Source organism: Sciurus carolinensis, chromosome 14, assembly GCF_902686445.1.
Source record: "Sciurus carolinensis chromosome 14, mSciCar1.2, whole genome shotgun sequence".
NCBI lineage: Eukaryota > Metazoa > Chordata > Mammalia > Rodentia > Sciuridae > Sciurus > Sciurus carolinensis.
In genome coordinates this window covers 20,498,661-20,523,549 of record NC_062226.1, presented here as the reverse complement: position 1 = coordinate 20,523,549, position 24,889 = coordinate 20,498,661, and the positions used below count along the sequence as shown (strand labels likewise).

The 24,889-nt window shown below is 51.4% G+C and overlaps 1 protein-coding gene across 4 annotated transcripts in view; it reads left to right on the top strand.

The window, feature by feature from the left end:
* Positions 1–24,889, top strand: part of Rgs3 (regulator of G protein signaling 3) — a 118,364-nt gene that overhangs the window by 9,539 nt on the left and 83,936 nt on the right. For 2 of the 4 annotated variants that reach the window (XM_047524112.1, XM_047524114.1), the window contains exons 2-8: positions 6,830–6,880; positions 9,570–9,628; positions 10,603–10,697; positions 11,659–11,727; positions 18,253–18,313; positions 19,451–19,541; positions 20,210–20,265. In XM_047524112.1, the coding sequence (XP_047380068.1) occupies positions 6,830–6,880; positions 9,570–9,628; positions 10,603–10,697; positions 11,659–11,727; positions 18,253–18,313; positions 19,451–19,541; positions 20,210–20,265 (482 nt within the window). Of the gene's footprint in view, positions 1–6,829; positions 6,881–9,569; positions 9,629–10,602; positions 10,698–11,658; positions 11,728–18,252; positions 18,314–19,450; positions 19,542–20,209; positions 20,266–22,405; positions 22,549–24,889 lie in introns of those variants that run through there. The other 2 variants (XM_047524117.1, XM_047524113.1) reach the window with 2 other exon arrangements.

The following is a 24,889-nucleotide window of genomic DNA, read 5'->3' as shown; positions in this document are numbered from 1 at the left end:
ACTTAGCCTGATATTTTCTAGTTCCATCCATTAACTGGCAAATGCCATTAATTTCATTCCTCTTTATGACTAATATTCCATTGTGTATATGAACCTCATTTTCTTTATCTGTCCATCCATTGAAGGGCATCTAGGTTGGTTCCATAGTTTAGCTATTATGAATTGAGCTGCTACAAGCATTGATGTGGCTGCATCACTATAGTGTGCTGATTTTAAGTCCTCTTGGTATATGCTGAGAAGTGGGATAACTGGGTCAAATGGTGGTTCCATTCCAAGTTTTCTGAGGAATCTCCATACTGCTTTCCAGAGTGGTTGTACCAATTTGCAGTTCCCCAACATTGGATGAGTGTACCTTGTTCCCCACATCCTCACCAACTTTTATTGCTACTTGTATTCTCGATAATTGCTATTCTGACTGGAGTGAGATGAAATCTCAGTGTAGTTTTAATTTGCATTTCTCTAATTGCTAGTGATGTTGAACATTTTTTCATATATTTGTTGACTGCTTTTCTTCTTCTATGAAGTGTCTGTTCCTTTCCTTTGCCCATCTATTGATTGGGTTATTTGTTATTTTGGTGTTAAGTTTTTGAGTCCTTTATATGTCCTGGAGATTAATCTGAGGGTCAGGTGGCAAAGATTTTCTCCCACTCTGTAGGCTCTCTCTTCGTGTTCTTGATTGTTTCCTTTGCTGTGAAGCAGCTTTTTAGTTTGATACCATCCCATTTATTGATTCTTGTTTTTACTTCTGACGCTTTAGGAGACTTGTTGAGGGATTCGGTTTCTAAGCTGACATGATGGAGCCTACTTTTTCTTCTACTAGATGTAGGGTCTCTGGTCTAATGCCTCGGTCCTTGATCCAGGTAGGAATCTAATTTCATTTTGTTACATATGGATTTCCAGTTTTCACAGCACCGCTTGTTGAAGAGGCTCTTTTCTCCAGTGTATGTTTATGGAGCCTTTGTCTAGTAGGAGAGAACTATGTGTGGGTTTGTCTCTGTCTTCTATTCTGTACCATGGTCTTCATGCCTATTTTGGTGCCAATACCATGCCATTTTTGTTACTGTAGCTCTGTAGTACAGTTTAAGGTCTGGTATTTTGATGCCTCCTGCTTTACTTTTCTTGCTGAGGATTGCTTCAGCTATTCTGGGCCTCTTATTTTTCCAAATGAATTTCATGACAGCCTTTTCTATTTCATCAGACTCTTAATAGAAATTGCATTAAATCTGCATAGCGCTTTTGGTAGTATGGCCATTTTGATAATATTAATTCTGCCTATCCAAGAACATGGGAGATTTTTCCATCTTCTAAGTTCTTCTTCAATTTATCTCTTTAGAGTTCTGTAGTTTTCATTGTAGAGGAATTTCACTTCTTTTGTTAGATGAATTCCCAAATATTTTTGGTGTTTTTGAGGCTATTGTGAATGGAATAGTTTTTCCAATTTCTCTTTCAGTTGATTCATCTCTGATGTATAGGAATGCAATTGCTTTATGGGTGTTAATTTTATATCCTGCTACCTTGCTGAATTTGTTTATGAGTTCTAGAAGTTTTTTAGTAGAGGTTTTTTGAGTCTTCTAAATATAGAGTCATGTTGTTGGCAAATAGGGATAGTTTGAGTTCTTTTCCTGTTTGTATCATTTTAATTTCTTTCTTCTGTCTGAATGCTCTGGCTAGAGTTTCCAGGATGATGTTGAATATAAGTGGTAAAAAAAGGCATCCCTGTCTTGTTCCAATTTTTAGAGGGAATGCTTTTGATTTTTGTCCATTTAGAATGGTATTGGCCTTGGGTTTAGGACAGATAGCTTTTCCAATGTTGAGGTATGTTCCTGGTTGAGGTATCTCTAGTTTTTCTTGTGTTTTGAACATGAATGGAGAGCATGGGATTTCTTTAGGGGAGGATGAAAATTTTCTAAAATTAGTGATGATTGGTTGCATAATCCTATGAATATATTAAAGAACAATGAATTATGTGCTTTGAATTGGTGAATTTAAACCAAGACAGATGTTTTTTTAAAAAGGAGCCTACAATGCCTATTGCATCCTCTTCTTGGAAATCACCCATTATCACCTCCGCCACATTGCGTGTGTTAGAAACAAGTCACTTAGTCCATCCCAAGCACAGGGAGGGGCATCAGCGAGGTTGCAGACCCATTTGGAGCCTCCTGCAGGGATGGAGTGGGTGCCCTGGACCCGACTGCCTGGAGTCCTACCCCAGTTCTGGCTGTGTGACCTGGGTGACCTCTTTAACACTTAACCTTCAGTTTCCCTTTCTGTAAAGGAGGATTAAGAACAGGAACTATTTCACGCAGTTGGTGGAGGAATAAAATAGACAAAAAGCAAACCTCCAAAGAAGGTTGCCGTCCTTCTCCCCAGGTGTGTGCCCAGCCCAGGGCTTTACCGTGGCTCTGGACACTGGTGTGAGATGTGCAGGAGGCCAGTGAGATGCTTGAGACAGAGCCCCACAGGACTGCTGGCTTTGGCGCTGTTGTGGCCCAGCCAACCTCAGATGCTGACTGTGGTAGATCCACAAATTTTAATTTACTGGCTTGCCCAAGAAAGACCTAGAATTCTTTGCAAATGATCCACGGGAATCTAATTCATCAGACCTGAATGCTCATTTATTAGTTTTGCTGAGTAGACTAGAAGACTTCTGCTGGCCAGAGCAAACTTTCTGGAAGGAAATACAGCTTGGGAAGCCAGTGAGTATCAGGTTTCACAGGAAGCGAATGTCAAGCAAAGTGGGTGAAGTGGATCCATTGCCGTATTTATCCCAGCTCAGCAGCTGCCTCTTCCGGTTGGCTCTTCAGGTCTCCTTCTGCCAGCAGGCACCAGCGCAAGCCAGAGTCACCTCTCTGGAACTCAAGATTCTCCTCTTCAACACAACAGGTGCTGGAATTCTCCAGGGTTCTGCCCCAAGAGCTATGTGGCTTCCTGTTCCCTGGTACATTGAAGCCAACCATTTCTTCCTCAGAGGCAAAGAATGGAATTGGTGACAAGCATCACCCTCTCTGAGTCTGGACCAGGGCTGCTGTGTGACAAGGTGGCTGAGAACCACTGAGAGATGGGGTGCCCAGCAGTGGGCCAGGCCCCCTCACTCCCTCCTCTTGCTCATAGGCTTGAGGGCAGACTCATAAATGGATGGTGAATTTATGAATGCCAAACCTCCTCGGTACATTTGTCCTGCTATCATCACCCTTCCGGTAGCTTTTCGTGTGTGAGCAGCTGCTTTTAGAGTGGACTGGGTTTTAGAATGACTGCTGCTTCATGCTGCCAGGCAAGTCCCCGATGGATGTATCTGCACACGCTGGGTTGGCATGGACTCCCTTGGGGATACATGCCTTTTGACTCTGCGTGGAACAATGGACTGCAGCCCGCATCTTGCTTTGTTTTCTGGGTACCTCTCTTCCTGACTGTCTCTAGAGTCAGATTTCATCTTCCTGTGGTCCTCTGCTGGGCATCTGCCCACTGAGTTTCCATGCCCTTTACCAGGTGCTCAGTGAGTCTGCACCCCCAGGCCTGTGCCCAGTAGAATTTGGGCTCATTGCCTTCTCCACACTTTCTGAAGCTCACTCTTATTCAGCATTTTCTCTGGCCTGGGAAGTCCCGTCTCTTCTTACTCTGTCTCCAGGTCGTGGCTCCCTGGTATGCTCTGGAAGCCTCCCTGGGTATCCATCCCCAGCAGCCTCTGCAGCCTGTGGGAAATGGGAACGTGCCCTCTCCAGGGCCCCTGCACACTCCCCATGAGGATGACTTCAGGCCCTTCAGCCTGAACGCTTCTGGAAACTCTCATAGGTCCCCCCCACCCCTCCCAGAGTAGGGAGGAAGCAGGAATGTTGGAAAGACCAGAGGCGTGGGGGCCTGTGGAGCACTTGATCCGCTCGTGCCTATCCAGCTGAAGACTCCAGGTGTCCAGTCTGGTTCTTCCTCCCCTGATGGCTTATTTTTCTAGACTAGAGACAGTTCTCAGAGCCTGTCCCCTCTCTGGCTTTCTCTTGACTTCTTGAGAAAAATGGAGACAACCTGTTTGTGTCGGATGGCTCTCTCTACTCCTGAACCTCAGGGTTGCATTGGCAGATGCAACGGTGTTCTGTGGAGCTGGTGCACATTACAGAGCAATAGATGTTCTAGAAGACTCTCACACAGGAAGCAGGGCTGGGGTCAGGCTGACCTCTGAACTCCAGTCCTGGCTCTGGACTATCCTGGACGCTCTAGGCCCAGAGTCACCTGTCATCTCAGACATGACTGCTCTGGCTACCAAATGAAGAGCTGGGCAAGATGACTTCAGGGGCCTTGACTGTTGGACGTTTGAAGGGGAGGACAGAGGGGGCATCACAGTGCAGGGGAGAGTCTCATTCTTCATTTTATCCTCATCTGTGAGCCCAGTGGGGCTGAAGCAGGGAGCCTGGAGCCTGGTGTGTGCTGGGTTTGGTCTCTGCTGTAACAGGGGGCGCCCTGGCTCTCCCTGAGGAACCCTGCTTGGTAGAGCCTGCCAGGGGAGCTGCAGGGAGCTTGCAGACTCATCTGATTTCTGAGTCAGTCTTGGCCTCAGGCCATCCTCTACTCCAGCGCTAGCCTTGGCCTTGTCCACCTCCCTGTCTGAGCCACTGTCTGCGCGCTCCCTGAGGACAGGCCTTGGATGTTTGGATCTGTCCTCCTTCATGCAGGGCCACATGTTTGCCAACTAGAATTGGTGACCAAAACATTTGTGCCGGGAGTCTTCTCAATCTTGATTTCTGGGAAGGGTCATTCTTAGGTGGTAGGTGTTGGCTAGCACAGCTCTTCCTAGGGCTTTGGAAATTCAAACACATCTGCGCCATTGCTGGCTTTGCACTGGAAGTAGTTTCAGAAAAAAATGCCTGTGTTAAGTAAGCATAGGTGCTGTTGAGTTGGTGAGATCTGCTGTGTGCTGCAGGCCTTGTCTGTTTCTAGACGTTTCCTTATTGCCCCATACTGGACTGGGCATAGTTTTTGTAGGATTCTCAGCTCTATGAACCCCCAGAGTGGTAATTCTCAGACCTCAAGGTAATAATACTGTGGATTCTCATGGGAACCTTTCATCTAAGGGCTCACTCCCAGCATTATCTGATCACAGCTCAGGGATGCAGGGACCACTATCATTAGCTCCATGCCCAGCCATGGATACCATGGTCCTAAAAGACAGGAGGGACATTAGACTTGGAACTGGAACAGGCCTCCTGGGCTTCTAAGACCTGTGTCCTGGGCAGGAGAGCAGCAGGGATTCTGATGGGCAAAGGGCAGGACCAGAATTTGCTGGAGTCTGAACTGCTTTTGACTGAAGCTTAAATGCATTGTGAGTTCCTAGGAATTGCTGGGTCACAGTGGTTAGGGGACTCCTGCAGCTATGAGGCATGGAGCTTCCCTTCTTTTTGTTCTCCAAACCCTGCCTGCCCTTCCTGCAGCCAGCAATGAAGCACAAGCCCCAGGCCCAAGCCTGGTTTCCTGGGACATGTCCAAGATGGACAACTCGGGGGATAAGGGAAGGCTTCACTGTGTCATGAGGAATGGTGGAAGGACTTTGGACATTAGGTCTGACAGAACCAGATCCTGTCTGTGAAAAAGTTACCGAGAGGCCACTCTAGGCTCAATACAAGATGGAGCATTGAGAGCCCAGCTATTTCAGGAGAGAAGGGGCTCCCATTGCAGAAGCGAGCTCCGCCTCTCTGGAGGTGACAACTAGTGACAGAGGTGTTATATCCAACTCCTCACCTCCCCAGCATGTGTCCCCTGGGTGGGCAGAAGTCTGCATCTTCTGAGGTCCCAGGAGGAGCAGGCTGGACCGAGGGGGGATTTTATTTTCAGTGCTGGGGAGGAACCCAGGGCCTCACGCACGCTAGGCGGATGCTCTGCGGCTGCGCTCCACCCCAGCCTGAGGAGGGAACTTTTGATGTGTCAGTGAGGAAGAGGAGTTTTGTTCTGGTGTTCTTTTCTGTTCTTTACATAAAAACAGGAAAATCAAGGAGGAAAGAATCTCCGCGGTACCCACTCTTCCCCTGCTGTCCAGTCTGGCGCTCTGGCCTTCACAGTTTCCCTCCCCTCTTCCTCCTCTCCTTCCCTCTCCTCTTACTTCCTCTCCTCCTCCCCCCCTCTCTTTCCTTCCTCCCTTGTCTCTTTATTTTTAATTATAGAAGTATTATCACCTTGGATATGTTCATAGAGTTAAAACAACAATATGAGCCCTCGATTGGAATTTCTCTTGAATTCTGATGGGCCAGGGGCAGGACCGGTTCCCGCAGGTCCCAGCCTCCTCCCTGAGGCGACCACTGTTTTAATCTGGCACCCTTTCAGCCCACATACACTCACAGCGAGGAGAGAGGAGGGACCTATGTATTGTTCTGCCACTTGTTTGTTCCTTCTCGACAGTGTCCCCACGCCGCTGGGTAGAGCCAGGCTCGCTGGTGCCTGCTAAGGCTGCAGGTGGAGGTTCCGGTGCTTCTGGGTTCTCCGTAGGTCAAGCAGCGCGTGGCGCCAGCTTTTGTGCACCTGTGGAGGCTTCGTCTCTACGGGTGACATGGAACGAAGCCGGCTGGGCGGGAGGGTGCGCATTTAACTCCAGTCGGTATTGCGGGAAACCATCCTCATGGACCACCCGGACCGGATGCGCGAGTGCCCGCGTCCCGCACCTTTACCCGCACTGACCCGGGCGAGGCTGGGGAACCATGCGGGAGGCACTGTAAAGAGAGGCTGAGCAGGTGCTAACGAGGGCCTTCCAGCCCGAGGTGGAGGGCCTCCCTGAACGGCCCGCGTGAACAGCAGTGCACCCACCACGGTGCTCGCTGAGGAGCTGAGGCGGGCGTCTCTCTGGTTTTCTTAGGTCAGCTGAAGCTGTCGATCGACATCCAGGACCGGGTTCTGCTGCTCCACAGTGAGTACGGCCGTGCGCAGGCTTGCCAAGGAAGGGGCTGGAGCCAGGGTGGGGGACGGCGTCCACGGGCCTCAGCGTCTTGTCTCGTCCTCGCAGTGTCCTGCCGTGTGCCCCTCGTGGGTATTCACTCGGGCTCCTCCTGCAGAGCCAGCCGTGTGCCGGCCTGACGCGCCTCCAGTCCACACAGCGGGTCTTTGTCTTTGGAGCCCCGAGCTGTCCCTGGGAACCTGAGTGTTGTCCTTGGGCCCCATAGAGCAGGGTCTGGAAGAGCCTTCCTATCCTCTTCCTCCTCCTTTCTTCCATCCTTTTGGCTTCTCTTTCTTCTCCTTCATTCATTTATCCAGCCACTGATGGCTGTGCAATGTCATGTTCAGATCACAGTCCTTCAAGCCAGACCTCTAGAATCCGAATCCCGGCTCTGGTTCTTTATTGGCTGGTGACCTTGAGTTTTCTCATATGTTGAATGGGGTAGTAATAGAATCCACCAGTGGCTTGTTATAAGGATGAAGTGAGTAAGACTAGTGAAGCGCTTAGGACAGAGCGCAGCACATAGTAAACCCTACGTAAGTGTGGGTTAGATAAAAGAGACTGCCGTAAATTCCAAAACGAGTGATTGAGCACTGACTGTAGGCTAGGGGTTGGGCACACTGAGAAGCACCTCCCTCTGTCTAGATGGGATGCCAGGAGGATGGCACAGGTGGTAATAACCACACTCCACCCTGGAGGAGGAGCAGGCCCACCCCAAGCAGAAGGAAGAAGGGGGCCTGGGCATTTCATGCAGTGGGAGCAGCAAGTGCAAAGAGCCTGGGGCCAGAAGGACATTTGAAGAGCCGTCTAGCTAGGCTGGGGCACAGCATGGGAAAGTCTTATACTTTACCTGTCTATTCTTCCCTTTGTTCTTCTATTCAGCAGGTAAATATTACGAGCTCTGTCATGGTCTCCACGGCCTGGACCCTTGTGCTCAGCCCAGATGCACTGCCTGTCTCTCCAGCCTCCCTGGCTCTTGCTGTCAGTCACGTCCTCCCCTGTCCTTTCTAGTTACTTGGGCCCCTCTGCATACATCCGGCTTGCCCATTCCTCTGTGCCTTTGCACTGCTGTTACTTGTGTCTGGAAATCCTTCCGTCTCTGTCAAACACCCTTTGAAAAATAACTCTCCTCTCTCTGCTTTTGCCGGAAACGTGTTTGCCTTCATCATCACCAGGACTCAGGCAGGGGGCTCATTTGGTTTTTTTCCCTCCGGGAGTTACCCCCCACCCATCTGCCTGGGCTGAGTTTGTTGCTCCCTCCTTTGTGTCCCCATCACAGCCTGGCTCCACAGAGCCCCTGTGTCTGGTTTCTCCATCAGCATGGAGTGCAGGGAGGGCAGGGGCGGGGTCTGCCTGGCCACCACTGGTGGCCCCGGGGGGTCATGAGGCCTGGGTCCTGCCCCCAAGAGCCACTCCCTCAAGGGGAGGCGAGACACAGGAACAGCAGCTGGGATGCAGGGCAGAATAGACCAGTAGGCGCTGGGGTCCCAGTCCTGGCCTGAGGGGGCCAAGTGAAGTTTCCAGGGACCAGCAGAGGGGTGTTCGGTGTTCTTTGCCGTCGGAGCCTGGCTCCAGCTGTGCAAACAGTTTCTGCAGAGTGCATCTTGGCCTCCACCACCCCGTTTGTCCTGCACAGTTTGCTTTGGCTTCGCCCCAGTCTTGGCCCTTCTTCCCTTCCAGCCTTCATTTGGCTTCCCAGGCCTCCTGCCCCAGACGACGGGGGGCTCTGTCCAGGCCAAACTCCAGGGCTCAATCAGAAGCAAACTCAAACAAACACAAAACAAAACGCAGAAAGGAGACTCGGGCTCTTTCAGGCCTATGGTCTGACTTCTGCAGACCTCAGACAGGCAGGCCGCGCTCGCCTTCATGACCTGGGGGCACCCGCCCCACGCCCTGTCCCTGGCCTTCGTTTGTTCTCTAGCAGAAACGTCTGTGGGGCACTTGCTTATTTGTCAGGCCCTCTACCGAGCCCTTTAGTTGGACTGTCTCACTTAATGGGCACGGTTATTGTGTGAAGTGCACCTTATTAGCTCTAACCCACGGAAAATGGCAAATTCAGTATCAGAGAGACAGTCATGCTCTCGCATGTGTGCTGGGCAAGTGGCACAACTGGAAGCCACGCTGGCATCTGTCTGCCTCGGGAAGCTGGGCAGGGTGCCACGCTGGCCACCCTACCGTGCAGCTCATCAGGCAGGGTGGGTTCTTCAGCTGGGCCCACCACCCGAAGGCAGGAGGAGCACTGGAGTGGGAGTCTAAGGACCTGGGTTCTATCCAGCTGTCATTCCCACTGCTCTGAGATTTCAGGCAAGATCCTTATTTCTCTGGGTCCCCCTTGCAGCCCCGTTCCCCACGCAGGGAGGCGCTGGGCATGTATGCTCTAGGCTCCCTTCCCGCTGTAAGAGTCAGGGGAGCGAACGTACCTGTGGTGTCGTGCTGAGGGTGCTGCAAGAGTGTGCGGCATGGTGGCCGTGGACTGGACCCCAGGGGGCTTATATCCAATGGCCATCATACAGATTAGGGGCCCGGGAGTAAGGGCCATGCCCACTACTCACAGGTGTGCCCTGTATTTCTTTACGGATCTTTTAGTTAGTGTATGCGTGCCTGTGTGCGTGTGTGTGAGAGTTGTGTTCCCACCCACCCCAACATTTCAATTCTCTTTCAGTCATAGAAGGGAAAGACCTGATAAGCAAAGAGCCTGGCGTCTGTGATCCCTACGTGAAGGTAGGTGGGGCTGGAGGTGGGAAGTATGGAGGGACCATGCCACTGGGTGGGTCCCAAGGTCCCAGCCTATGCAGAGGCTCCAGGCCACTTGAGGTGTGGCTAGGGCCTCACTCGTTGGGTCAGTGGGCCTCGATTAGGCCCTATGCTAGGAGAAACCCTTTCCTTTCACCAGCTTGGTCCCTGTGATCTTGGTCATCCATGTAGATGGGCACAGTGGGCATGCCAGTGTCTGAAATCCAGACCTTCTTGTGAAAAATAGTATTTTTACCCCCTACCCTCCAAAGCTAGCGGCAGCACAGCCAGGACTGGGCGGAAGAAGGGAGGGAGTGTCTGAGGCCTGAGTCGGGCCCTCTTGTTGAAGCCAGAGGCTCTGCAGGGATGAGGCTGTGCTTCCAGCGGGGGACCAGGCGGGAGCTTCCCTGAGTGTGGCAGCTGGGGTACCAGGAACAGCCCCTTGTGCGTCCCTCTGAAATCTTCCTGAAGCCCTTCCCTGCTCAAGGGCCTGGATGAGGGCTTGATCCAGAGCAGGGCTGGGCGTCTGCAGGGGACGAGCGGCACTGGGGAGAGAGCCTGCCTCTCTCGGGCCTCGTGGGAGACTGACTGGAGCCTCTTGTGAAGGGGTGCTCAGCAGCTGCCAGGAACCCAGAGGCGAGGAGGACTTTGGCTGTTGGGGGGACTCAGCATGGAGGAAGACCAGATCAGATTCGTTTGTCCCCATCTGGCTGGGCCTGTGGCTGCCTTCTGGGCCCCACCCACCAGGAGGCCCTGTCCTGGCACCTGACTCCCAACACCTCTGCCTCCGTGCTCCTTGTTCCTTTCTAGCATACAACTGGGAACCCCACTCAGTGCTTTGCAGAGACTGGGTTGAAGGACACTGGGAAGTCTTTAGCATGGAGAGGTGCAGAGTTAGCTGCTGGGCTTTGGTGACAATGTGACTATGAGATCAGCTAATGCTTGCTTTTCTTTAATTCAAGATTTCCTTGATCCCTGAAGACAATCGAATGCGCTTTCAGAAGACGCAGACCATTCCAGACTGCAGAGACCCTGCTTTCCACGAACACTTCTTCTTGTAAGAGTCTGGGCAGCCAGGCCCTTGTGAGGAGAGGGAAGGAGTGTTTTTTGGAAACAGCTCTGTTTGCCAGATCTAGAACTGGATCTAAACAGAAAAGCAGTGACTTAAAGGATGTCTTTGTTTTTCTCATTCCCTTGTGTCCTTGCATCCCTGGCCCTGCGCCCAGCCGTGAGGTCCACAGTGATAAGGTATCACTTGGCTGGTTCTCAGAACTCAAATGCCCAGCCTGGGGCTGGCTGCCCCTAAAGAGTAGGTAATTTCCCACCGTCCCCTGGGCCAAGTGTTCTCCTCCAGTAGAAGGAATTTTCCAAGCTGTGGGACATTTCACTTCCCTGTCCCCCTTTTTATTTAAACTTGTTAACCTTCCTGAGCCTTGGCTACCTCATTCGTGAAGTGGGGCTACTAATAGCACCCGCCTCAGGGGACCTGGGAGCTGTAAATGGGATGCACAGCATCACCTGGCAGAGTGGGAACTGCTGTTATCATTGCTTTCCCCACCTCTGCACTCTGGGGCCAGGGGAAGGTTATGGACACTTGGTCTTTCCCTGCTAGTGAAAATTAATAATAATATTTTGGTTTCCCCCCTCCACTTCAAGAGGTGATTTTGCATATTCTAGAAAATTAGAAAACAGATGAGCAAAGAAGAAAATAGAAAACACCCGTGGTCCCCCTGCTCAGAGAGACAGGCCTCTCAGTGTTTCTCGTCAAGTCCTTTCATTGGTGTGGGCGTGCACGTCTGCGTATGTTTACAGAATGGAATTGTTTCATAATGGTGTGTTGTAACCTCCTCCTTTTTGTCCTTAACAATGTCATATAAACTCTGGTGTGCATGTAAGTACTCATCTACTTTAGAGTTTATTTAACCAGCTGTTTAGGTTCTTTTCAAAAATTTTGCAATTATGACTGGTGCGGTGAGTCTGGCTCTCCCAGCACCCTGAAGGTCTGCTTTGCTTCACAGTCCTGTCCCCGAAGAGGACGACCACAAGCGTCTTCTGGTTACCGTGTGGAACAGGGCCAGTAAGACCAGGTGAGAACTGCTGAGCCGGATGGAGACCCTGCTTTGGATTGTGGGTGGCAGCCAGGAGGCCAGCCTGCAGCCGGGGCCCCATTAGTGCCCCCTGGATGCGTAGTAGGGACAGTGCTACATTGCAGAGGCTGCCACCCCCTGAGTCACCATCTCTCCAGGTGAGACTGAGGGCCTTGTTGGCATGAGGATTTGCCAAATGCTTGGTATCAACAGGACATGGTGCCAACCAGCCCACACGTGGATTCTGTTGTCAAGGTGCCCTCTGTCAGGCGGGGGCAGGGGTGCCACATGGAGATGGATTATGATGACAACATACACATGTCCAGTTCCACAGGACTCCATGCACCATGAGAAGTAGGCTTATTTTACTCTTCGTTACCATCGTACCTAGTGTCTGGCAGGAAGGTGCCGAGTACATATCGTCTGCATGCCTGAAGGAATGAGATAAGTACCAAGGACAGGCAGTGAGGGAGACGGGGAGCTCACTGCCAGCTGAGATGATCAACGAGGGCTTTGTGGGAAAAGTGGGATTTTGAACTTGAGCAGAGATTCTCCATGAGACAAGGACAGAAAGTCAGAGAGGGTATTCCAAGCAGTGCACAGCCTGAGGAAAGGCAGGGAGGCAGGAATGTGTACAGGGACTCAGGCCACAGGAAGGCCAGTTCAGGAGGTGCAGAAGTTTCCTGTAGGAGAATCCAAACAGGCTGCTCTAGCAAGTAGCCCAGGACGCAGGAGGCCACATGCGGTCATTAGTAGTGGCAGGTAGTGTGGAGCAGGGGGCAGTGCTGGGCAGGTGAGTGTGGGAATGGGCTGTACTGGAAAGCGGGTGAGAGCAGTTCACTGTGAGCAGCAGAGGCCTGGTCAGCAGGGCAGCAGCAGGAGTCTGGGAGATCAGGTGGCCGGCAACATTTATTACGCAATCAGAACCAAATGTGACTGGAAAGGGGCCTACACGAATGAAAACCAGCTCAGCTCACCAGCTTAGACCTGGAAAATATTTTGGGATTGAAGCTTATTTATTTTTCTGTGGTGCTGGGGATTGGATTCAGGGCCTTGCCCGTGCCAGGCCAAGAGCTCTACCATTGACTTGTACACCCTAGCCCCTACATGCTTTTTAGTACATTTTATTTACTAAATTTTATTGGCGAGTATACTTTTTAGAGTTGGGCCCTATTTAACCTTTAAAATGAAGACTTTTTGCTTTAATAGAGCGTCTGCTTTTCCCTGTAGAGCGGTGCTCATAGTGCTAGAGACCTCTCCATCCATCCATCCACCCACTCAAGCAGGACTTATTTGAGAGAGTCAATTAATAGTACTTAGTGGCGATTTGCCTGTGAGCGCAGCTGAAGTCAAAGATAGCTCTTGGGTAGCTGGTAGTGTCCGCACCGAAGGCAGAGTGTACTAGAGGGGAAGGTGGGTCAGCTTTGGAGAGGGCGAGCGGGGGGAAGCCTTTATTCCTGGAGCACAGGGGAGAGAGAACTTGCACCAGAGCCACATGGAGGTGTGCAGCCATGACCTGGAGGCAGTGGGTAGGTGACATTCTGAGCAGGTGAGACCCCCCCAGGGAGGGGTCGAGGACCAAGGGTCAGAACCGTGTCTTTGAAGGGTTGGGAAAATGCAGAGACGCTTAGGAAGGCACCGGTTTGTCAGAGAGGCGGACAGTGCTCGGCACGCCCACTGGGTGGAGGCAAGGACCGGCCACGCCCCCCGCGGGGTTCTCCCTCCTTGGAGAACACAGCAAGGGCCAGAGCTGCAGGGTAAGGAGCCAGTAATGCGGGTCACATTTTTGGACGAGAAAGTGAGGCCGGGGAAAGTGAGTCAGCCCCAGCCAGGCAGCGTGACCAGCGCAGCGCCTCCACTTGTTACCTATTTTGGGAAAGTGAGATTCCTTATTAAATGAAACACGGCCCGACTTGTGGTCATGGTCCCAGCCCAAAGCTCAAGGGGGACAGGGCAGGCTCAGACAGGCCTGTCCCTGGGGCAGATGGCCCTTCGAATGCTGGCAGCAGCAGAGTGGGGCCTCAGCCTGGGGCTTTCTCCATGGACTCTCCTTTATTGATCCATTTCTGAATGAGATGGCCTGATCCGGGTGAGGGACAGACAGAAGCTGGCAGCAAACTTTGGCTTTGCCGAATGCTCCCAGATCAGATTGTGCTTCTCTAAAAGATGGACATTCAACTTATCAATGTGAAAGACAATTATGGAAGGAAGAAAGCAGGCATGTACTGAGTTCCCTGTGCCAAGCATTTTTCCATACATTACCTTGTTTGATCCTCATAACAACCCTAAAGGGTATGAATATTGTCCCTAGCTTTAGAGAAGAGGAATCTGAGCCTAGAAATATTAAGGACTGGGCCTGAGGTTATGTAACAGCTCATACTTATTAAGCACTTCCTGTGTGTGGACATTACCCTAATCATGTGCCAGGCATTACCTAATTTAATCCTCACACCACCATGTGAGGTGGGTATTATTATTGTAGCTATTTTACAAGTAAGAATATAGGCACAGAAAGGTTATGGAACTTGCTCAAGGTAACACAGCTAGAATGCAATTAAAAAACAAGCTGCAAATGCAGGCAGTGTGTCCTCAAGCCCGTGTCCTCACCTCTGTGTTTTGTTATCCTTGACCGGCTTGCATGGGTGATAACTAACTAAAGTCCCTCTTTCTGTGTCAGCAGCTCGCTCCTCGGGCCTCAGGCAGTGTCTCTGAGCAGTAATAACATAGATTGGTATAAATCATTCCTGCCACAGGAGTGGTGGTCACATTTTGAAACCAGTAGGAAGTAAGAGGGAAGCATTGGGTCCAGGAAACCTCACGATCCTCCCAGAGATGACTGTGGACTCAATTAGAGAAACAAGATGATCCACAAATGAGTGCTGGCAAAGACCTGCACCTCAGTTTCCTTGCCTGTAAAATGCAGTTGTCTCTAAGGTTTCTTCCAGTTTCAAGGTTCTGTGAATTTTTTAAAATTATAGACATTTCAAACATATGCAAAGGTAGAAGGTATCATATAATAAACCCTCAAAATCTCATCCCAGTTTCATCTTGGCCAATCTTATGTCATCTATGCCTCATCCACTTTTCCCTCCTCCATTGGCATTTAAAGCAAACACCAGACATCTCATCAGTATATATCTCTAAAAAATGGCTTTTAAAAACATTACCATGGTGTCATAATCACACTTAGAGAGTAATGATAATTCTTGAATGTGGAACTAAGCTATTTGATAGTTCTATTTGATGATATGTTGAAAACGGAAGTTTGAAGTATGAATTACACATTTTTCAGAACTTGTGGTCAGAGAACAATCTTGGAAAGAATTGTAATGGTATGCATCAAGTTTTTAAAAAAATGTGTTTATGTATAATTCAAGAACAGAATATTTTATGCTAACAGTAGCTACGCTTGTGGAGGGTCTGCTTGCCTCCTTATGGAGGGTCAAGCACCATCCTGGGCACTATAGGTGTCGCCTCTCTATTAATCCATTTTATAAACAAGGTCTCAGTGCCAAGGACACTTGTGAGTTGAGAAAGCTTGTGGCCAGTGATGGGTATTGAACCTAAGGAAAGGAGTGAATGAAAAAATATATGCTCAACTTAAGCCATCAAATTAGAAACAAATTGAGGTTAAATTGTATAACCCTGTAGTGAAAAAAACTCTGAGGAGAGTTGAAATGCCTTGCCTAGAAAATAATGCATTCTCCTCTTGCTGTGTGTCTTTCCCCTGTGCTCAGAGTAAACTGAGTTCTGTTCCTCTTGTGTGCTCCATGAAGTTACTTCTCAGCCTGTGTGGGCTGATCCCTCTGCCTGAGATGCTCTTCCTCTCCTTCTCTCTGGCTCAACTCATTAGGCCTCCTGCAAGCATCTCAGTCCTAAACAACCTTTTGCCCCTGAGCCTTCAGAATTTGTTGCCTGTGCTTGTTCATCTGTCAATCTCACCCTGTATTGCTGTGCTGAGCTACTATGTGAATTCCTGCCTGTTTGTCTTGTTTCCTTAATGCTGCGGCTTCTTGCCCAGTGCCTGCCAACCATGGGCATGATGGATTCACCCATTTGTCAAACCTTCACAGAGTGCACCATGCCTGGAGCTCAGACCTTGGCAGTCAGAAATGACCAAGGCTTGATTCCAGAAACTTCAGGCCTCTCCAGACCTAGCTTCCAAGTCTGTAAGCTGACCAGTATATTGCTGTGTGCTCAGGTTGCTTGTAAAAGAAATCTTTCTTCTTCCAGAGGTTTTTCAGAAGCAGCCTTCAGAAATAGCTAAGTGAAGAACACTCAGAGAGAAGTTCCTGCTTGTGGACATTAATTGTGACAATTTGCTCTGCCTGAATGATCATGAAATCATTGGAGGCCCCTTAGCAGGAAGCAAAGCTCAAGGGAGGCTATTAACCATTTAGCCTTCTCCAACACCAGGGAATGAAACTTCCACTTACTGGAGAGGAGGGAGGGGCTGCATTTATTACAGCTAATGCATCGGCTTGGAGATTTCTAGTTCCAGCCATGCCCAGAATGAGAGGAGAGTAGAGCCAGGCAGTGTGGGCACCTAGACACCAGCTGGCTTTCTCTTGCATGTGTTGCAAACAAAGCAAAATCAGTAGGAGGATGTTGGCAAAGTCCAGATGGTTTTGAGTGGCAGCTCAGATGAACATCTGCCACTTACAGTGGCCACTGCAACTGCCTCCTGCTAGTGTGGCCTTGGCTACTTCCCAGAAGGGGGGAGGATTTGTTTTGGCAGTGGGCTGGGAAGTGGACATGGAAGGGGTCCTTTGTTCGGGTGACTGTGCTGTCCTCCTTGAGTAGATGAGGAATATGATGTGATGGGAGGGGGCAAGGGAAAGGGTGACAGATGGAGCCACAGCTGGAGGAGTAGTGGAGGGAGGGCAGCGGCTCGAGAGCAGAACGCAGAGGCCTCAGCCCCGTGGCACTGGTCCAGAGCATGGATTAGCAGGCAGGTGGACCAGTTTTGAGGACCAGTCTCCCAGCATCCTGCATCCCCACCTCTCACTTGGCTGGGCTGTCTGTGAGAAGCTAGTTTTCTTCTGTTTAAGCCTGTTAGGTGGTGAGCTGCCACCCTTTCCAGAGGATCCAGACAATCCGTGTTTATAGAGACCCTGTAGGCCTCTGGTCGCTGACCCAGGCAGGCAGAGGTAGGTCCTGCAGGCTCCCGTGCCTGGATTCTACCTGGGACCAGCTGAGTTTGAGTCCCCAGCACAAGCTCTGGAGCCCAGATCTCAGAGAGGCCCTTCAGGAGGTTCTGTGGTGCACTGCTGGTCAACCCTGCTGCCCTGGCTTAGGCTCCAGGTCCTGGGAGGCACATCTGCAGGAGTCAGTACCTATCCAGGAAGTCCATTCCATCTTTGGCTTCCATGTTGTGCCTCAGAGACAGGCCAAGTCCCTTAAATACTGAATTCCACTGCCAGGGTGCTTCTCTACCTAAATAGCCATGATATTTCTTGATTGATAGTTATTAAACCAATCAATGAAGGAGTCTGATTTGGGAGAGGCAATAAGAGAAGAGAACAGGGAAAAACAGAACAAAATCAAAGAAAACCCACTTCAGCTCTTTACCAACCTGGCTCTAGTGTGTAGCAGAGCAAGATGAGATACAATGGGACAACTTAAAAATATATCAATACTACTTTATTTTTTCTGATTACAAAAGTAGTGCTTGTTCCCTGTGGCAATTTGAAAACAGTGAAAACGCAAAGAAAAGGAAACTCTCCATAATCCCAACCTACCAGATACAGCCATTGTTAGTATTTTTGTTGGGCTCTTGCTCATTAAACTACAGTTTTATAAGCTTTCTCTAACCATGGCAAGTTGTTTGGCATTTCATTAATATTAATCTATTCCTTCATTGTTAAAAGCTGTCAAGTATTAATCAGTCCCCATTGTTGGATGCTGAGGCTGGACATTCTTCAGGAACTTTGAATTCCTCTTAACCAAGAAACCCAGACTGAATTCAGCCTTCCCCATAGCCGACAGTTCCACAATGCATGGCCCTGGCTCATGCCTGCCCTACTGGCAGCCAGGTTAAATGGGTCTCAGTGATTTTGGTGTGTTGGGTACATTTGGACCTTGGACTGTAGTCATCTGAGACGCTCCCAGACCTTGCCTGGACATGAGACAAATCTTAAGCTAAGGTTTTGTAACTTTCCTCTCAACTGAGAACTTCCAACTGAGGCAGGGCTGAGTGTCCCTGTTGGAAACCATCTCTCTGAGACAGCTGGCACCCATGAGGTAGTTCTGAGCTTCTGTGGTTGGTGCAACCCCAAGGCCTAGGACACTTGGGTTCCCCAGACCCAGCTACTCACTAGTCCTGTGACCCTGGGATGGAACTAACCCCGAACCTTGTGTTTCTTTCTCAATTGGAGACAACTTCTGTCCTTGCATCTCAAGGGTCAAGTGAACCAGGTTGGTAAAGAGCTAAAGCCCAGAGCACTGGGCAACCCCGTGTGCACTGGTAGCGGAACTCTGGGTACAGCCTGGGGGGAGACTGACTTGGCCTCTGCTGTTCCCCAGGAAACGTGCACTTGTCGGCTGCATGAGCTTTGGGGTGAAGTCCCTCCTGACTCCGGACAAGGTGGGTCCTGGGGGGCTTCAGCACATCATCCTGCCCAGGCCCAGCCTGGCATAGACAGGCTTTCTCTGGAAACCCATGGGTGGAGATTCTGTGACATGGTGCTCCTCAACCCCCAAAGGCATGTGCCAGTGGCTCTAGTAACAGCACTGATTGTCACCTATCTCCATGAGGGTTTGGGTCTCCTTGGTTTATCTTGTCAGAGAGCAGTAAGGTGGCTCCAAGGCCTCCCTGGAGGCACTGAATCTGGTGTCTGCTGAGAAGGTCACTGGCAGGTCCCTGGAGGTGTACAGCACTCCTGGCTCACCCTGGAAGAGGGAGCAGGTGTTCCTGGTGGTCCCACGCCAGGGTCCTCTTGATGTGTCTGCTGGGTCTGATACTCTGGTCCAGCAGGTGCTCAGAGGAGGAGGGAGCAGCACATCTGTGGAGCTTTCCTTGGACTGGGGAGCATGTGGGACTTGGAGACCTTCCCTCTGGGTCACCAGCTGTCATCTCCTTGCTCTGCACTGCTTCCTACCCTGCAGACTGCAGCTGTTGGGGAGGGATGCACTCCTTTTGCACATCTCTGAAGTGTCCTGGTGGCCTGCTATGTGGCTCTGCCACCCACCTTTGTGTCCTGGGAATGAAGTCTAAGGGGTGGGGGTGGCTGAGGACCTTTACTTGTGTGAAGTTCCCAGTGATCTTTGGACTTCAGGCTGAGCTTCATTCCCATGAGGAAAGATGTTTGCCAAGGAGACTGAAGACCACACAGGGGCCTCGGGATGCCTGCTCTTTGTCCCCTCCGTCCCTCTTTCACTCCTTTCCTTCTGATTTGTCAAACGTTTGTTGGGCTCCTACTGTATACTAGTCTCAGTTTTAGACATGTCAAGGAGCCTGTGTACAATCTGGAGGCAGGGGCGGGAGTTGGGGAGGCAGACAAATCTGTAGTTGTCCTCCAGGGATAAGAGGCAATGGAATTCCACAGAGGGAATTCCAGTTCTGCCTGGAGGCTCAGGCATGGGGGCCATGAGGCAGGGAGGCTGTGCATCTGAGTCTTGGGGGAGGGAGTCCATCCGCTACTCTTTGAGGGTAATTGGTGACTGCCTGACCTGTGCCCTCTGCCTCCTTTGCCTGAACATGTCATTCCTTCTCTCATGACAGGAGGTCAGTGGCTGGTACTACCTTTTGGGGAAGGACCTCGGTCGGACCAAGCACCTGAAGGTGGCCAGGCGGAGACTGCGGCCCCTGAGAGGTACAGCTCCCCTCTCAGGCTTCTCCCCTTCCTCCTTGCCTGGGTGGAAGCCAGTCCCTGTGTGTTTTGGCATCTGCCACCCCAGGTTGCCATCTGGCCACAGGGCCCAGCACCTACTAGAATCCAGCTCTCGGGCCTCCTCTTCTCAATAGCATCTTTACTTATCAGGTTGGAGCTTCCTTGGAGGGAGTTATGGGCCTAACCCCATGCCATTCAGCTCCCCTGATCCCCTTTCCCCCTACTCATGGAGGGCGTCATTGCTTCAGTGCTGGTGATCGAACCCAGGGCCTTGGGCTTGCAAGCTATCTCCCCTGCCCACTCCATTGCTTCTTGGACGACTCCTTCCCAGGCTGCTGCGGGTCTCAAGCATATTCCTCTAGGCTGTCTTGCTGACCTTGGGGTGCCCACTTGGGGTAAAGTTTACGACCTGCCCTGAGCCCCGAGGCTCAGGACTTGGATTTTATGTCTTCTTCAGTCCTGTCCTGTGAAGGTTGCACACCTGGTTCTTGAGCCCTGCCTGGCTCAAGCCCTGGACATCTCTTTATCAGGGGTCAGGAATGGGTCTGGCAGTGACGTTGACCTGTTGCCCAGCCTCAGCCTCTGGGTGGTCTGTGGAAAGGGCCCTCACATGCCAGCAGAAACTTTCTGACTCTACTCTCACCTTCCAGACCCGCTGCTGAGAATGCCAGGATGTGGGGACCCTGACAACGGGGAGGAATTCGAGGTAGGTGGCAATAGGACTGGGTGGGGCGGTCGTACCTGGTGGCACCTGAGCTTTGCTCCAGGAACTCTGATCTGGTTGTCAGTCCCTCATCCCCGGAGACCTCCAAAGAGAGCAGCATTTGGTGATTGAGACTCAGCAGCAAGTTGTGCATTCTGAAGGGAGTTTTTCTTCTTCTTTTCATCTTTTTTGTCCGTGGTGTGGGGTTTGGACCCGGGACCTTGTGCATGTTAGGCAGTGTGTTAACACTGAGCTATATCCCCAGCCCTGAAGGGAATGTTGGGAGTATCTCTTGACTTTTCTAAGGTGCATCATAGGAAATAGGTGCTTTTCTCAGGTTCATGATTACAGCCATGGTAGGGAGAGGGATAGACCCCTACCCCGGAAGTGGAAGCTTCTGGATCTTGCTGACTTGGCCTCTGGAAGCCAAGTCCTCTCTTCCCAGAAGCCCCAAACCCTCTGCTTCCCTAGCACTGTGGCTGAGCACCCTCTTGAGTTGACCCTACAGTGGGCAGGGAGCAGCCTTGATTCTGAAACCCTAAACACACTGTACCATGATGCTTCCTGCCTGTGGCCAAGCTGGGAAGATACACCATTGACCATTGACAGGGTCCATAGCATCTGACCTGTGGTGTATTGCAATCTACAAGACATTGTCACTTCACTGACTCAATCCATTCACTTCTTCACTCATTCATGACATGTTCGTACCTGTGTGGTTCTAGTCCAGTGCTGGGACAGAGCCATGAACATGTGCAAGGTTTGGCCCTTGTGGTATGCACAGGTCACTGCTGCGCTGTCCAAGGGTGGTACCACTTTCCGACTGTGACTATTGAGCTCTCATTCAAATGTGGCTAGCAGGACTGAGGAGCTGAATGTCAACTTTCATTTCGTTTTAAGTAATTTCAATACGCTGCACATATGTCCAGTTTTGAACAGCCTGATATGAGAGAAATTTGCCAGTGTTTTCTGTGGTTTTGTTAGGAATTTAAAAACTTCGTCTGGCTCTAGGGGTAGCTGCAAATACTTTCCTCTTCCTCTCTGTCTACCAAGTACAGAAAGGATGCTTCCAGGGGAGCTGCCCTTGGAATTCATGGGAATTACATGGACATAAACACTGCAGGTTTCTTGGTGGCTTAGGAAAGTCCTGCTTCGTGCTGGATTCTGCACCCAAGCCCTAGCCCCTGGGAACATTCTCCTGAAGTGTGTGGGTTTTCCTGGGCTTGTATACACAGAGGTGTCCACAGGGCTCAGCCAAGAGGATGTGATTGTCATAGACCTGGGAGAGCCACCAGAGCCCACCTGTGCACTCCTGCACTGTGCAGGTAGGGAGATGGAGGCCCAGAAACCTGGATCACCTGTTCACAGTTACACAGTGACCAAACCTGGGACAGCCTCTGACATAAGGTCCTAAGTGGCTGGGTGAGCTTCCTCAGGGCTCCCAGGTGGGCAGGTGGGGCTGGGCTCACACTGCTGCTCTGTGGGATATGAGTCTGGATCTGTCCTGCCATGTGATAGCCTTTCCAGGCCACGGTTTCTTTGTTGATAAGATGAGGGGGCTGGATGGTCCGATGATTTGGAAACCCCTTCTGCATTGCCTTTATGGCCCATGTACCATCAGACCCTTCATGTGAACAAAGAAACTGACTTCAGTAGCTCCTGAGTGGCAGGTGGTCCTCAGCCTCCAGATGTTTTATGTTCCCTCTTTTGAGATGGGATGTCCTCAGGTGCAACCCCCAGCCCCTCCTGACTTCCCCAGATTCTCTAGGCTGGGTTAGTCCCTGGATTTGCTGCTGGGGCCCCGGGACTTGCAGGGGAGGCGGCCTTGTTGCAGAGAGAGTCATGTTTTCTGCCTGGGTTCTCCTGGGCAGGCAGCGAGGGGTGTTTGTGGGAACATTGGAATCACAAAGTGGCCCATGGCGGAGAATGCGGCCAGAACAAAGGCGCCCTCTCCCCGCCAGGCCCGGGGAATACTAACTAGTTGACAGGAATTTTAATATAAAACTCTCCCTCTTCCTTGTCATTCTGAGGTTTCAGGAAGCCTTCGGGCTTATCTGCAGAGGCACACAGCGCAGACAGGGCTTGGGGAGGTGAGAGGTGATTTCCTGCCATTCTTCTGCGGGGCGGCTTCCCAGGGCGGTCATGCCAGGCTGACGGGCGCAGTGCGGGCTCCCGCTGCTGGGGGGAGAGCAGGGCTTTCATGGGGCGGCAGCCGAGGCAGGACCCGCAGCCATGAACCGCTTTAATGGGCTCTGCAAGGTGTGCTCGGAGCGCCGCTATCGCCAGGTGGGTGCTTGGCCCCTTGGGGGGCACTGCGGGGTGGCAGGGGACAGGGCTGGGGGCTCACTCCAGCAGACCTCTCCCCACAGGCCTTTCAGTCTCGGGGGAGGACAGAAGCAGGAGCTGTACCAAGGCCCAGTCTGTTACCTACAGCCCCGCGTTAGGGGCAGGTGAGGTCCTCCTGTGTGCAGCGCCCTAACCACTGGCTAGGGGGAGAGATTATTTAGCTGATTTTTTGTTCTTTTTATCTGGGAAGAGGGTGTGGGTTTAAAAAGGCATCTGGAGTCCAAGATGGCAAGTGGCTTGGTGGCTGAGCAGCTGGGTGCTCCTGGAGGTGGCTTCTGCGATTTTGCTAACTTTCCCCACTTCTTGGGGGGACAGCAGGACCCATTCTGCCCTTTGCATGTTGGTGTGTGTTTGTATGTAGGCAGATGTTTCTGTGTGCATGTGTGCACGTGTGCTTTCCTCCCGCTGGCTGGACACCTTCAGCTGTGGTTTTGGAATCCAACTTTACTGAAAGGGTCTGACCTCTTGGTCTTGGAGGGTGGGGTGAGGATCTGTTGACTCCTAAGCCTCTTCTTGAACTGTGCTGAGGCTCTTTTATCTTACAAAAATGGAAGGGGGCCAGTGAGGGTAAAGGTAGGAGATGTCCAGATGTGGGCAATGTCCAGACAAAAAGGAGTCCTGATCAGAAATTGTTATGATTTTTAAAATTTAGGGAAGTCCCTCCACTTGATTTGATAATCAGACTGGAATCTGGGTCCTGACTCCCCTGACATGTGTCATGTAGGTCTCAGGGAGATGCCCAGAGGGGCCCCCTATGTCCACACCTGCCACCAGAGGACTGGAGTTTTCTTCCTCCGGCCTTCCCAGCTCTTGGGTCCTGCCTGGCCGGCCTGTTTCCTGCAGCCTGGAAGAGCAGCCTCGTGGCACCAGCATTTGGGTGGTGAGGCAGGGAGAGCCCTGACTGGGATGTTATGAAGTCCCTGGTCTCCTTGTGACTACAGATCAGAAGACCAGGTGCCTTGATGGTCAGAGTGGGCCAGGTGCTGGTGTGGACTGCACCTGGGCCCCTGGGGCTCAGATGGCTCCAGTTTTAGAAATCATTGCAGAGTAGAGATCGCTACACTTTCTGTTGGACCTGGGTTCAAATCCAGATCTGCCCCCTTTAGTGGTAGCCCTTGAGCAAGTCACTTCCTCTCTGAGTCTCAATCTCCATGTCCCTAAACTAGGGACAGTGAAATCCAGTGACCATGCTATCTATCAGAGCAGATGAGACAATACATGGGAAACGCTCGGCTCAGGGTCTGCGACGCCCTTCCAGGGAGTGTTCAGTAATGGTGGCAGTTGGGGACTGAAGTTCAGGCAGGAAAGAGCATCAGGGAACAGGGGAGCAGAAGTGAGGTGCAGGCACACCTGAGACCTGGGAGCAGTAGCATTTCCTGCCCAGACAGTGAAGAGCAAAAACCACCCTCAGGGAGGTCAGGCTGCTGAGGTCCCAGAGTCAGGACAGCCTTCCCTACCCCCAACCCCAGGCCTGAGGTCAGAGAGGAAGGCTGGGGATGAGGTGGGTAGTTGGGGTACTTTTTCACTTGGGGCCTTGGTTTTCTTCTCTGTGAAATGGGCACGCTAACGGCATTCCCCTGGGACCACAGTGATGGAAGGCTCTGGACAGCACCCTCTCAACATGGACAGTGATCACAATGGACAGAGCATAATTCTGCTTCCCTGGGTAGCCCCACCCTCCTACTGAGCCAGGAGATGAGCTTGTGTCCTTGTACCTTCTCTCCTTCCATTCCTCCCACCCCCGCTGGGCCGGACTGTTGTCTGGGCTGTCTCTTAGGTTGGTGCTCGGGAAGGTGGAGGGGCTATTGCCCCGCCTGGACGAGGGCACCAGGATGTGGAAGCACATTCCTTCTCTCCAGACTCAGCTCTGGAGCCACCACCGGAAACCTGTTAGTCTAGAGCCACAGGGTGCTGGGCCATGGCACCATCCTGGGATAGGACTAGGGATGCCAGAAGGGCTTTGGGATCCAGATTCTGTGTGGGTTGGAGGGTGGGTTCCAGCCCCCCAGAGTTCTTTTTGGTCCAGTGGAGTCGAGGAGGCTCCTGAGTCTTCTCTGGGTCCCTCCCTCTCAGGAGGGCCGGGAAGTTAGAGGTGGCCCCTTTCCTCTAGCTTTCCACACTCACTCCTGGGTTTGTTTTTCTTTCTTTCTTTCCATTTTTTTCCCCTTCCTGTCTTAGCTGTGTGTTTTCCCAGAATTCTTATGGGAACAGGGTATTTTCCTGCGCCCTCCCCCTTCCCCTTGTCTGTCAGATTTCCTGTTTTACAAACTCACTTTGAATC